Genomic DNA, 13,868 nt, shown 5'->3' with positions numbered 1-13,868 from the left:
AGCTTCTGTCCATTCTGTCCTGGAACTACGTACCCATCCAGCTCCACCCAGCTCCCTCGCTAGCAGACTTCAGAAAGAGACTCAGTACCTGGTTCTTCGACTGAGATACAGTGCTCAGATAATCCGGGGGGTCAGTGTTGTGGTTTACAAATGCTGTTTAATTGATTGAGCAATATTGTGAAAACTGGATGACTTTCTATGAAAACAAAATTCTTAAGATAAAGAGCTGATATTTTTCGGAGAACAATCTCATCTTCTTGTATCAGCATGGATCACTCCACATCAAAACATCTTTCTTGTTCTTTGCAAGGTTGAGCCTGAAGCAAAACAGCTGAAAACCTCAACCTTGCATGTGAAAACCTGTGTAGACAGCGCAGTGAAAAATAGCCACTTCCCTTTTATTTTGGAATTAACGGATATCATAAATGGTTCATTCCACCAAGGAATAGTGCCTAACATGTTAAACGTGCAGTAAGTATGTTATTAGGGAAACCACCAGCCAACACACAAGTTGCTACAAATCATAGATTCATGTCAGATGTCAAACGCTCTAAGCACAATCACGCAGTATTTCCTTAGTACATTCCCGATTGCAATTCGCAATCCAACAAAGTTCAACCCATCGCTCATTTGAAATTCAATAACCAGAAACGCGGATAAAGATCAAGAGGGTTTTGGAAGCAAAGCTGTGACACTCGCTACAGTCAAATCTTAGAAAACTTTCAAAGTCTGAAACCTTTCCTGTTCAAGGACGCATTGCCATCCTTCCTTTTGACTGTTATTATCTCTGCCCATAACAAAAGTGACAGGAATTAACCCGACAAAGACCGGTCCGGATGGTCGACTCAGTGAGGGGTCCCGGCTAACTCAGGAAAGCAGATTTATTTGTAATCTAGGCTGCCTCTGTAAGCTACGTGACGTCTGTCCCAAGCCATCGCTTTATAAAACCACTAAAGAATCATTCAAGATTCCGTGAGATCCTAGAGCGCATACGTGCCAGTTTCTGATTAAACACTTTCTCTCATCATCATGCTAAGTGCTCATCTGAAATTAACAATAACACCTTGCCAGGGCGTGCAATGACGCACGCGGTCATTATACAAGAAGATCAAGCTCACTAGAGTGTTACTAAAAAAGTCTAGCAAATGTCCTATCACCACAGAGACGTACATTCGGGGAACGAAAGACTGAGGCTTCGCTAGTCCCCTACAGGGGTCAATTGCCAATGTTGGGTGAAAACACACTCTTTGAGGTACACATATGAATTGCAGATTAGAGTCACGGTGGTCACGCAACATGGCATGATTATAGTCAGTTTCAAAATAAAACAAGCATTGGAAAAAGCCTATCTGTCTCGCCTATGCAAGATCTATTGGCTTTCTAAATGTGGTTTAGCTATGTTGTACAGTAGCCTGACATGGCTGCAAGTTAAAAAAAATAATTTAAAAAAGCGCTATGAAGTGGTCAACACTGGCCAAGCTATAGCACTTTTATTTTCTTTGCTTTCACGCTGCTGTACAACGTGTTTAAAAACTTTATAAAGTCAATAGATCTCACATAGGCGAGATCTAGTGGCTTTGCCAATGCTTGTTTGACTTGAGGCTAATAACTCTTTTGGGATTAGGGGAAATAGCTTTCAATGTGCCTTGAGCCTGGTAGATCTGATGTAAGATTGAAGCCAGTCCATTATCGCACAAGTAAGGTTCATTCCCTTTAGATATCTCTCAGAGCTCTTGAGGGCTTTCACATGTTTGCAGCCAAAATGGCACGCTGTTTTTAGGCAAATTCCCACAGGTTTTCTGCTCTTCTCTGCAGACTGAGCAGCTTCCACATTTGAGTGTTCCACAACAGAGATAGAGAAAAATTCAGACTTCACTGCCTAAGCAGGCAAGTCCCACACTGGTTTCTGTCACCAGGAAACTTTTCATTCTTGTTTTCGAAGCTGGATTCACACCTTATGTTGACGGGTCATTGGGAGACAAATGACTCCAGTAATAGTTATGCAGATGGCAAATGTAAACAGTGTTTTCTTCATTCTAAAAAAAAATGAAAACTCTATCAAATGGCATGCTAATTAGGAATGTGGGAGTCGTTCTAGTTTGGACTTTCCTCTGGTCGCTCCGTGGTTGAATCCAGTCTTTGGTTTTAGTTCTAGAATGCTGCTGAGGCTTCGGAATCCTACGGCGAAAAAAACTGGATATAGTGTGTATTGGGTGGACAAACAAGGGCTTCGCGAAGACGTAGTGAGTGATTCATATTAACATGGTCTTTGGTGTCCTCAGTCCATGGGAAAAAATGATATAATGATGAGCTAAACCACTAGATGTCAGAATTAGCTAAGGTGCATCTTTTATAAAGTTCACATGGCAAAACTTCCATTACTATGTTATGGATGGCTTCCCAAAGCATTAATACTCTATCTTAGTTTTTTAATTCAGAACTCAAATAAATAGCTTGAAGAACATAAACGCATACCTCGAATGTGCTCGATCTCCCCGTGCAGAAGCTCCACATTCTGACTTTCAGAGCTCTCCTACAGTTTCTTGTCCTAGAAATACTTTCATCCAGATTTGCTCTTTAGATGCTGGACAGAGCCAATACACCTAAACGTATATGTTATGAAATATACACGAAAGACCGAAATGGAACAAAGGAATACCAATAGAAAGAAAATAAAAAAGCAGCGGACGAGCTTCCAAGATAAGTGTATGTGTGAGGAGCGGCAAGGGAGGTCAAGCTTCTGTGCCTGGGTAAGTCGTGCGGGGGAGGAGGGGACAGGGGTGCTGCTGGACATGGGCTCAAGAGAGCTGCACAAATTAAGAAGTTCGACAAAATCAGATGAAATGGGGTACTTGGGGCCAAGCTCCACTGATAAGAAAAACACACGAAGAACAACAGGAAATAGCTTGCTACAACCAGTAGAAGTGGAGGGAAAGTAAGTGGCAAGTACACAAACAAATGAAAAATAAGGTCGGGATGTAAGCTCCTTTTAAGACTTATATTGATTACAATAGATTTCACAAGCACAGCACAACCGCTATGCAGGTGAAACCTAAAAACACGGTTGAATGTGCTGCTTGATCGTCTGTTGTACAGCGAACTGGCTGGTTTGCTATTACTGCTAGTGCTGTGACTTTTCCATGCATTGTCTACTGGTTCTTGCCATTATTTTCCCTTGATTGTCCTGGTTTGTGGCAGACCTGTGGCCTGATTACTTGACTAGGCCTGAATGTTGTAAAATTATGCACATTTTGCCAAGTATAGCAAATTACCTGGTTTCATCAACTTGGCAATTGTCAAGTCACATTTCTAGACCTGACGCCACAGTATGTTCGAGGCATATGAGCTGCAGATCACACACTTTGCATTAGATCGCCATCTGGTGTTGGGCTCGGATGCTTGCACCTTGTTGTTGTCTTGGAAGAAGTCTTTGTAGTCACGAGATAGGTGACTCCTCCCTTGGACGATAGTGCGCATGGGCATCGACTCCATCATCAGATTTGTTTTTTTCCGCCATTGGGTTCAGATGCAACTTTTGCGCACCGGTTCAAAACTTTGTTTTCAAACTTATTCGACGTGCAAAACTTTCTCTAACTCTTCAAATTGACTTCGAAATATCGAAATCTTGGACGCGCCTTTCATCGGTTCGATTCCAGTCGTCGCCACTGAGCCTATCAACGCCGTTAAGGCCTACGGCTCATGGAAAGGACGCCGTTTTACAAATGCCCCCAGTTTGGAGCGAAGTTAACACACAGTGACCATCATAAGGTCTGTAACCTGTGTCTCTCGCCAGAACACGACGAGTCCAGCTGGCAAGCCTGCACCTCTTTTCGATCGAAGAAGGCCATTTGAGATCGTCGGGCTCGACGTCGCATCATGGCGCAGAGATCAGCTCCAGAACCAGTGGGCATCTTCGACGATGGCCCAGATGTCCCAGAAGAAGATTCCGAAGATCTACAAATCGTGTCCGAGGCAGAAGACTCAGACGACCCCATCACTCCTGGGCAACGAGTGAGTACTACTGCCCCTGCCCCAACCCCACCAAAAGAGAAGGCACTGGTCAAGATTTCGCCTGTTGGCCCCAGTCGCGACCAAAAACACACTTCCGAAGTCCTGCCTTCGGGCCCGGTTCCGAAGAAGAAAGACTAGCCTTCCGGTAGCTCGGGACCGAACAAACCGCATGTAATAGTCCCACCGGCGCCTTCAATACCGAAGCCAAAAGAACATTAGGCTCCAAAATGCACGCCGAAGGACAAACCGGCCCGAACACCTTGAGGCCGATAGATAAACCGGCTTCAAATACTTCCAAACCTAAAGATCATACTTTGGCTCCGAAACCCAAGCCTTCGGAACCGAAAAACAAGCCAAAGGATTCCACCACGCCTCCTAAGGCCAAAGAGCAGAAAACACAGCCCCGCTCGGAACCGAAAAAAACGGCGCCGAAAGCGGTCATCGATAAAGAGGAACTTTTTCATCCGGATCTTGTCGATCCCAAACAGAAAAAGATCTTCATTAACCCCAAAACAGGACATGTCACAGCTGTGCCATGCAAGAGGAAGTCAGACACAGCACATACCCCTCCAGTGCCTGTCAAGAAGGACTGTGCCACTTCACCTATGCCTCCGCTTCTCCTGTCCTTCCTTCTAATCCCCTTCCTCTCCCTAAACCTGTTACACCACCTCTACCTGTAACTTCTTCACCACATACACCACCACAAGATGATGATAATGATGACTTAGGGGGAGACCCTAATGAACCGTTCACCCGATCCAGACGACATACCACAAGATGATTGGGATTACAACGACCCAATAGATCCACCAGACAGCCCAAGCCCCCAACCATACCCAACAAAACCATCTCCCCCAGACGATAATATTGGTTTTGGACTACTCATTAATAGGGCTGCTGTTTTTCACGGTGTGCACATGCACTCAAACACAACAGAGGAGGACTTTCTTTTAGATATATTTGAACAGTCCCAAAAAACTGTACAAATACTTCCAATGATTAAAGGGGTCATTAAACATGCCCCTGAAATATTCAAAGATCCTGTACAAGCTAGGATTCTTAATCCTAGAATCAATAAAAAATATAGACCTGCCCCTAATGACCCTGCGTACATTAAAGGACAGCTGCCTTTTGATTCACTAGTGGTTTCCACCGCTAGGAAGCGTGCCAATTCACAAACTTCCGGGGATGCACCATCCCCGGATAAAGAATCCAAGTTATTAGATGCATCAGGCCAAAGGGTAGCTGCGCAGGCGGCCAATCACTGGCGCATAGCCAACACTCAAGCACTGCTGGCTAGATATGATAGGGCCCATTATGACCAGCTGGAGATCCTATTACAGCATTTGCCTGACCAATATAAAACTCAAGCAAATGACCTAATTCAAGAGGGCAAATTAATAACTAATGCCTCCATTAAATGCGCCCTTGACACAGCAGACACTGCCTCTAGGTCTATTAACACTAGTGTTCTGCTCAGACGGCATGCCTGGTTACGCATTTCAGGCTTCAAGCGAGAGGTCCAGACAGCCATTCTAAATCAGCCGTTCAACCAAGAACAACTTTTTGGACCGGCTGTGGACAGTGCCCTCGAGAAAATGATGAAAGACACAGAGACTGCAAAGTCCTTGGGAGCACTGCAGTCTCCACACATACGTGGCTCCTTTCGGCGCTCCTTTTATAGAGGAACCTCCAAAAACGTTGGTGCAGATACCTCATCTTCCTTCAAAAATACCACTCAAACATCCCCCAACAGAGGATATTTTAGAGGAGGATACCGGGGGAATAACACCAAAGGGAGAGGCCGAGGTAAAAACAGCACTCGCACCTCCCCTGCTAATAAAAACGGACTTCCTTCCACTCCCCCCAGACCATTCCACTCCGGTCGGGGGAAGATTATCACACTTCCTGCCTGTCTGGGAATCCATCACAACAAGTTAGACAAGTGGGTAAAACAGATTATCCAGTATGGTTACTGCCTGGAACTTACAGATACCCCCCCAAACATACCACCCAAGCAGCGTCCAATGGCCACAGAACATCTTACACTTTTAAAACAAGTTCTCTCACTGCTTCAAACGCAAACCATAGAGCCAGTCCCCTTACCACATCAGGGAACAGGGGTTTACTCGCTCTATTTCCTAATCCCCAAAAAGGACAGGACTCTAAGGCCAATACTCGACCTCAGACCCCTCAATCTGTATATACACTCGGATCATTTTCACATGATCACGCTACAAGAAGTGCTTCCACTGCTGCAACAAGGAGACTTCCTTGCCACACTTGATCTCAAGGACGCCTACTTCCACATTCCCATACATCCTGCTCACAGGAAGTATCTACGGTTCATACTGGATGGACAACACTATCCGTTCAAAGTCCTTCCATTCGGAGTCACCACGGCACCCAGAGTATTCACCAAATGCCTTGCAGTGGAAGCAGCACACTTAAGGAGACAACATATCCATGTCTTCCCATATCTATAGACGACTGGGTATTAAAAGCCAAGTCATTCAACTAGTGTGTTCACCACTCTCATCAAATCATCCAAACATTGCACAACTTGGGGTTCACAGTCAACTACACCACGTCCCATCTCCAGCCCTCTCATGTACACCAATAGCTAGGGGCCACAATAAACACTGCCACAGCTCTAGCACATCCCAGTCCAGCCAGGATAGCCAGTGTACAAGCTCTCCTCACCAAATTTCAAGCCCAACACTCTCTCCCAGCCAGAGTGTTCATGCAACTCATAGGCATGATGGCATCTTGCATATTTATTGTACCTTATGCAAGACCTCAAATGCGTCCTTTACAAGAATGTCTAGCACATCAGTGGATTCGGGCTCAAGGACAACTTACAGATCTGGTGTTGGTGGACAGCTGCCCACATTGCTCTCTGCAGTGGTGGAACACAACAAACTTATCCAAAGGGTGGCCATTCCCGAACCTGTTCCACAAATAGTACTGACAACAGACTCATCACTCACAGGATGGGGAGCCCATCTCTTAGCTCACACAACTCAAGGCAAATGGACCACTCAACAAAAAGTGCTCCATATCAATCATCTGGAACTGCTAGCGATATTCCTAGCTTTAAAATCATTCCAACATCAGGTACAGAACAAGGCTGTCCTGATCCGAACGAACAACATGACGGCCATGTATTACATAAAAAAACAGGGAGGAGCACATTATCTGCAGCTGTCCCAGCTCGCACAGAACATTTGGAGATGGGCCATCCCACAAAACATATACCTGCTTGCAGAACGCCTTCCAGGAGTTCACAATCAGATTGCAGATCTGTTAAGTCGACAGACACAACAGATTCACGAATGGGAACTACATCCACACGTTCTTCTACCATTTTTCCAAAGGTGGAGCCAACCAGACATAGATCTATTTGGCACACACGAAAATGCAAAATGCCCCACCTTCGCCGCCAGGATTCGACACCCACTGTCCAAGGGAAATGCGATATGGATGAACTGGTCAGGCAGATTTGCGTACGCTTTTCCGCCACTCCCCCTCATTCCACTAGTGGTACGCAAGCTCCGACAACAGTCTCTCAAAATGATTCTAATAGCTCCCACATGGGCACGTCCACCATGGTTCACACTACTATTGGAACTCTCACTAGTCCCACACCAAAAACTGCGCCTCTCCCCATCACTACTAATGCAGAACCATGGAGAGATAAGGCACCCCGATCCAACTCCGCTGATTCTAGCAATCTGGCTCCTGAAGTCCTAGAGTTCGGTTACCTTAACCTTCCACCGGACTGTATGAACATCATTAAAGAAGCCAGGCGCCCTACCACTAGAGCTTGCTATGCGGCAAAATGGAAAAGATTTGCCATTTACTGCACTAACAATAATATTCATCCAATGGATGCGTCCATCCAGAACATCATTTGCTACTTACTACATTTACAAAGATATAACTTAGTATACTCATCCATATGTCTACATCTAGCAGCACTTGCTGTTTACTTACAAAACAGACAACACTTGTCACTTTTTAGGGTTCCAGCAATTAAAGCCTTCATGGAGGGCCTTAAAAGAATCATTCCTCCCAGATTACCACCCTCTCCAGTGTGGAATCTCACATTGTACTTACTAGGCTCATTGGACCCCCATTTGAACCTCTGCATAAATGTGAACTTCAGTTCCTCACATGGAAAGTAGCTTTCCTTATTGCAATCACCTCTCTCAGAAGCGTAAGTGAGATCCAAGCTTTAACCATACAAGAAACTTTCTTACAAATACATCGTAACAAGGTGGTTCTCAGAACAAATCCAAAATTCCTTCCTAAAGTCATCTCTGCATTCCATCTTAACCAATCAGTGGAGTTACCCATATTTTTTCAAAATCCAGACTCCGTAGCAGAGAGAGCTCTTCACATGCTAGACGTCAAAAGAGCTATACTTTATTATATTGACAGGACTAAATCCTTTCGGAAGACAAAACAATTGTTTGTAGCTTTCTCCCCACCTCATAAAGGTAATCCCATCTCCAAAGCTGGGATTGCAAGGTGGATTGTTAAATGTATCCAAATATGCTACCAAAAGGCTAAACGCACATTGACAAGTCCCCCTAGAGCGCATTCAACACGCAAACTAGGGGCTTCCATGGCATTCTTAGGGAACATTCCCCTACAAGACATTTGTAAGTCAGCCACATGGTCTACAACACACACCTTCACTAAAAACTATTGTGTTGACGTGCAGGCTAAACAACAAGCTTCTGTAGGCCAAGCTGTTCTTAAAACACTCTTTCAAACCACTGCAACCGATGCAGGTGACCACCGCTAGGGAAGACAGTGCTGTACACTCTTTGCAAAGTGTGTGATCTGCAGCTCATATGCCTCGAATGGAAAATGCTACTTACCAGTATGCATCTGTTCTTGGCATGTAGAGCTGCAGAACCACACACGCCCGCCCACCCACCTACCCGGGACCTGTATCTGTTCCAGTACTGTCTTATTTAGATATATACACATGGACATCCTTTTCTTTACTACTAACTCCATCATTTCCCATCATGGTGAAAAACAATCTGCGGATGGAGTCGATGCCCATGCGCACTATCGTCCAAGGGAGGAGTCGCCTATCTCGTGACTTCAAACACTTCTTCCAAGACAACAACAAGGTGCAAGCATCCAAGCCCAACACCAGATGGCGATCTAATGCAAAGTGTGTGGATCTGCCGCTCTACATGCCAAGAACAGATGCATACTGGTAAGTAGCATTTTCCTTTTCTTTGCATTTCAACCGAGGATATGATAGCTTCAATTCAATAACATACTTTTGAGGGTTAATGATTTAGGATTAATTTGGATAATGTGTACTGCTAATCAGAAGGCTCGGCTCCACTATGGCCAACCATTGTAGCCAATCAAGTTTGTACTTTGATGCTGAGCACAACCTCATTGGGGTGTGTGCAATGACATTATTTAGTGTTTTTGTCTCTGTTGTCCTAAATGAGAGCCTTGCTTTATGAACGTCATCAATGTCTCTTCACTGCAGATTAGCTAAGGAGGAGATGAATAAACAAGAGCTCCGACAGCGGGTGAGGATGGCAGACAACGAAGTGATGGATGCATTTCGGAAAATCATGGCAGCCCGCCAAAAGAAAAGGACTCCAACGAAGAAAGAAAAGGACCAAGCTTGGAAGACGTTGAAGGAGAGGGAGAGCATCCTCAAACTGTTGGATGGATAGCAAGTTTTGTACAGGAGGAAAACACAGAACATCATTTGACTTTCTGAACTGTACAGGACTTTCACAAGTGCCAGTGAGGTCTGGCATTATGTTATCGGTCCCCCAAGAAACAGACATTCCCGCATACACCATGAGCTGGCGGTGCAGTTCCTGGGCCACTCGGAATGCTCATCCAATGCATGAATCAAATCAAGGAATGAGGAAAGGCTGTCGGAGATGAAGCGGCACTGATGTGCTACTTGGCTTCCACAACTCCCATGAGTCTAGCAGCTGTTCTTCCGAGGCCCCCTCTCCCCTTCATACTCCCATCCCCCTCCCAGTGCCCCACCAGTGCTCCTGTTGTATATCCACTGTAACATGAAGGCACTGAAACCATGGTTTTTCTTCTTGTATAAAGTGTCCTCTTGTCCCATGTGGTTTGTTATATTCTTCTTATAAGCCATTTGTTTGCTTTCAGGATGGAGTTTGTGTACATCTGTGAGAGGATTGATCCGTGGCTGGATGGAGCATCCCTGGAGGTTGTGCACGCTGGTGGCCCGCAGTGGTGCTAGTTATTAAGGTCTGCCATGAAAAATGTGGCTGATGCAGGACCAGCTGCATGCACCTGCTGATGTCATGGATGCACTGAGATCGGTTGCCCCTATTTGGACAACTTGTTTGGAATTTGAGAGACTTTCAATGCTTTTCTAAACTCCTTTATCCCTTTTATACATATTTTTCCTTTAAACTGCTTGTGGAGTTGTAAATATTTAGTGAAATTGTATAATTTGTGCACGATTGTTTTTTGTTTGTTTGCAAACAGCTCTTTAGTCAAGAAATGAATTTCTCTTCGCCTTGATTAGCATACTGTTCTACCCAAGGAGCCGTGTGCTGAGTTGTGTGTTTGTGTCTTTAAGTGTGCTGGTGAGTGGCGTTTGCAAGACAACTCCAACTAGAGTTAAAGATAAAGTTATGTTTAGCTTGTCCTCAGGTGAAGTAGCTTCATTTACTACCTTATTTTATTATTAATGTAATTTAAGCTTTGATGTGATACAGTAATTGTCACAATTAAAGTTGTGAAAAATGTTGGCTTCACTAAATTGGAAGGTTAGAGGAACTTGGCCTATCATTTCAACATAGCAGTTGTGGAATTTGTTTTGCCTTCAAAAAGGAGAAACTAGGACCTCATTGGTTTCACTCTCGTGTTGACTTGGATTGCAAGAACATTTTAACAGCTTTGGGTTTGTCAAGTGACCAGGTTAGTTGTAAATGTTGTTGTTTCTGCTTACAACTGCTTGCAGACATCACATGCAGACATCACATTGTGCCTGCTGCTTTGTTGAGTTACAAGCTACAGCTGAGCTTCATTGCATTTATGCATTTTGTGTTTCCTTGTTTGTATATGTGGTTCCCGAACACTGGCTGTCCCTCCTATTCAAGCGAGCAGCTCTTGGCTAAGGATTTCAAGTTTGGAGTGTGCTTTCTTGCATAAACATAAGCCCTACTTTATATTAAGTGTTGACTCAGGTGTAATATGATGGACATTTATATGTTGGTTGAAAGTATTTTTCGGACCATAATTATACCATCCAGTAAAAAAGGGGAAATGGGTATGTGGAAGTTTTACAATGTTTGTTATCTTTCATTCAGTGGCTTTGTCTTAATGTTTCTCTCTGAGGGGTGTGCATTATAGATTGTACGATATGCTTCAGGTTACACAATCTGAAATGAAAACCTGCTGAGGTAGTTTTAAATAAATAAAATTAGGGTTGCACACATCCATTTTACCATTAAAAAATCTAATGTTAGAGCCTCAATGTGGTGTTGCAGTAGAACAGCCTGTTGTTAATCTGTGTAAAGGATTCTTATTTGAGTTGTACTGAAATTGTTTCCTTGCTGAAAGGTGACTCAGGGCTTTAGACACCAGGGCATTAAAATGAAACTCCATGAATGACAAGATCTTTTCTGGCTGGTCATATATGAGACCGCTACCATATACAGTGGTATTTGTCTTCGGACGGTCTTCCCGTTTTGCTAAAAGAGCCTCGGTTGTGAACTGTCTTCTTTGTATTATTAAAATAAGTTTCTTATTTAATATAAATAACAATTGCCAAATTGCTAATGAACAATGTTTTTTTAAAATATGGGTACATTTTTCTAATTGTGAAATTTAAAAATGTGTAGGTGTGGTTGTGTTGATTGAGGCACAACACTTTAGCTGACTTAGTCATTTCCCTTTTCTATGTATGTGGTTTTCGTCTTGGTCATCTCAAAGAAAACAATCCCAATTATCACCTCCTCACCCCTACCTCATTCTCTTTTTCAAAGTGAAATGGTCAAGAGTGATGAAGTTCAGTCCTGGATAGCTCTTGTTTCATATGTCTGTGCAAATGCTGCACAATTATTAAGGGTTTACAACCTTCTGTCACCAGAACACAAACCCGGCCTCTAAAGTAAGCCAGCAGATAACCTGAATTCATCATCTTCTATCCAGAGCGGTTAATGTTGGCAACGATGACGATGCAATTTTGAATTCCTATCGGATTGTATTTCATAAAAGGTTTGTGTAGTGATTGCATTTTTTGGTAAAAGGATACTAAACTTTGTCATAATAAAAATTGAAAAACGTGGATTTTCTTGTATTACTTTTTCCTACTTCCCCCCAGGTTAGTGTATTTTGAACAATGAAAACCTAGCTGCGTGTCCTCTGTTAAAGAGACAGCAGTGTAATGTCCAGTACATTAGAAAGTATGAAGCGGGTTGGAGTTCACAATCTCTTTTCATTTGCAACTAATGGGCACGATGCTATACAGTGGTAAGATGCGCTGTGTTATATAGATGGTAATTCAGAGCTTGCCAGTCTGGGGCCACACTCCCTTTACCTGCGGGTTCCTGTTATGAAGAGGAGGACCAGTTGCTGTTTGGTTTTGGCTGACGGCTAAGGAGGCAGGAAGGTGTTTTGGGCTGATGGCTAAAGGGGGTTGGCAGGAGAGGATCTACGGCCAAAAATAACATTTGCCATAAAGGTAACTGCCTGGCTTCAGCCTCCTAGCTCCACCTCTTTCAGTTTGAGAGTCTCGTGCATCTCAAATATAATAGCACAGGAGTAGAAGGCAGCATCTGGCTGCATAGACTTTGGAGAACTGCTGCTTAAGGGGGAAAAAAGAGCATAGGGCCTCATGTACAAAGTAATTTAGTGGTCACAAACCCTTAAGTACAGGGTTTGTAACAGCAAAATCACTTTTTGTGATGTACTAACCCCATTTTGCCATTTGGAGAGCTTTTTCTTAAGTGGGACATGGGTTTAGCAACCCGTACTAAATCAGATTTTGGAGCAGCCCATTAAGGCCGTTCCTTGCAAATTGCGAGTCAGTTGGTGAGGTATGTTTCAGCAGTTTGTGACCTTAACTCTGCTTGCAAACGATTGATCAGTTATGGACTCTCAAATTGAGATGGTAACTCATTTGCAAAGGGGAAGGGGTCATCTTTGTACCTGTTTCCCATTGCTAATTTGTGTGGCAGCTTCAGGGGGCTAGGCAGTGGTCTCCTTGACCGCTGTCTGCTCTAGCTGAATTTTTCCAAAATGAAACTTGTTTTTCTTTTGAATGGAGCTCAGGTTCATTTAAGGAACTTGGGCTTCTCAAAAAAAAAAACGTTTCTATTTTGGAAAGCAATCCCAGAGATAGTTGTCTGCCGTCTCTTGATGACCACAGTCCCTGTCATTATAGCCAATCACAGAGGTTTTCAAAAGTGTGACTTGCCTAATTAATGTTGTTATGTTAAGCTATTTGTAAAGCGCTGCGTATACCCGGAGGTGTCGTGGCGCTGATTTTATAAGCAACGATGAGCGGAAGAGAGGACCTACTGATTGAAGAGACAAGTTTTCAAGCGTTTCCTGAACTGGGGCAGAGAAGGAGCTGTCCTGAGATTGAGTGGAAGGAGGTTCCAGGATGAGGCTCGTCTAACAGCAAAGCTACTACCACCCCATTTTGATTTTTAAAATCTGATAGGATTTACTCTGAAGGAGCCTGCTGATCTTAGGTTTCTTGTTGGAATGTACCATGATAAGGCTTTCTTCAGCAAGGAAGGTCCTGAATGGTGGAGGGCTTTATATGTCAAACAGAGAGCTTTAAACTTGATTCTGTTTTTGACTCTCAG

The 13,868-nt window shown here is 43.8% G+C and overlaps 1 protein-coding gene across 1 annotated transcript in view; it reads left to right on the top strand.

The window, feature by feature from the left end:
* TADA3 (transcriptional adaptor 3) overlaps window positions 1-12,340 on the top strand; it is a 141,591-nt gene extending 129,251 nt beyond the window's left edge. The window contains exon 9 of the mRNA XM_085624277.1: window positions 9,539-12,340. Within this exon, the coding sequence (XP_085480403.1) occupies window positions 9,539-9,731 (193 nt within the window). The 3' untranslated portion in view covers window positions 9,732-12,340. The remainder of the gene's footprint in view (window positions 1-9,538) is intronic.
* The last annotated feature ends 1,528 nt before the right edge of the window (window positions 12,341-13,868 follow it).

The sequence above is a fragment of the Triturus cristatus genome, chromosome 9 (genome assembly GCF_964204655.1).
Source record: "Triturus cristatus chromosome 9, aTriCri1.1, whole genome shotgun sequence".
Classification (NCBI taxonomy): Eukaryota; Metazoa; Chordata; class Amphibia; order Caudata; family Salamandridae; genus Triturus; species Triturus cristatus.
The sequence above is the reverse complement of the archived record's forward strand: the minus strand, read 5'-3'. Positions and strand labels throughout refer to the sequence as shown.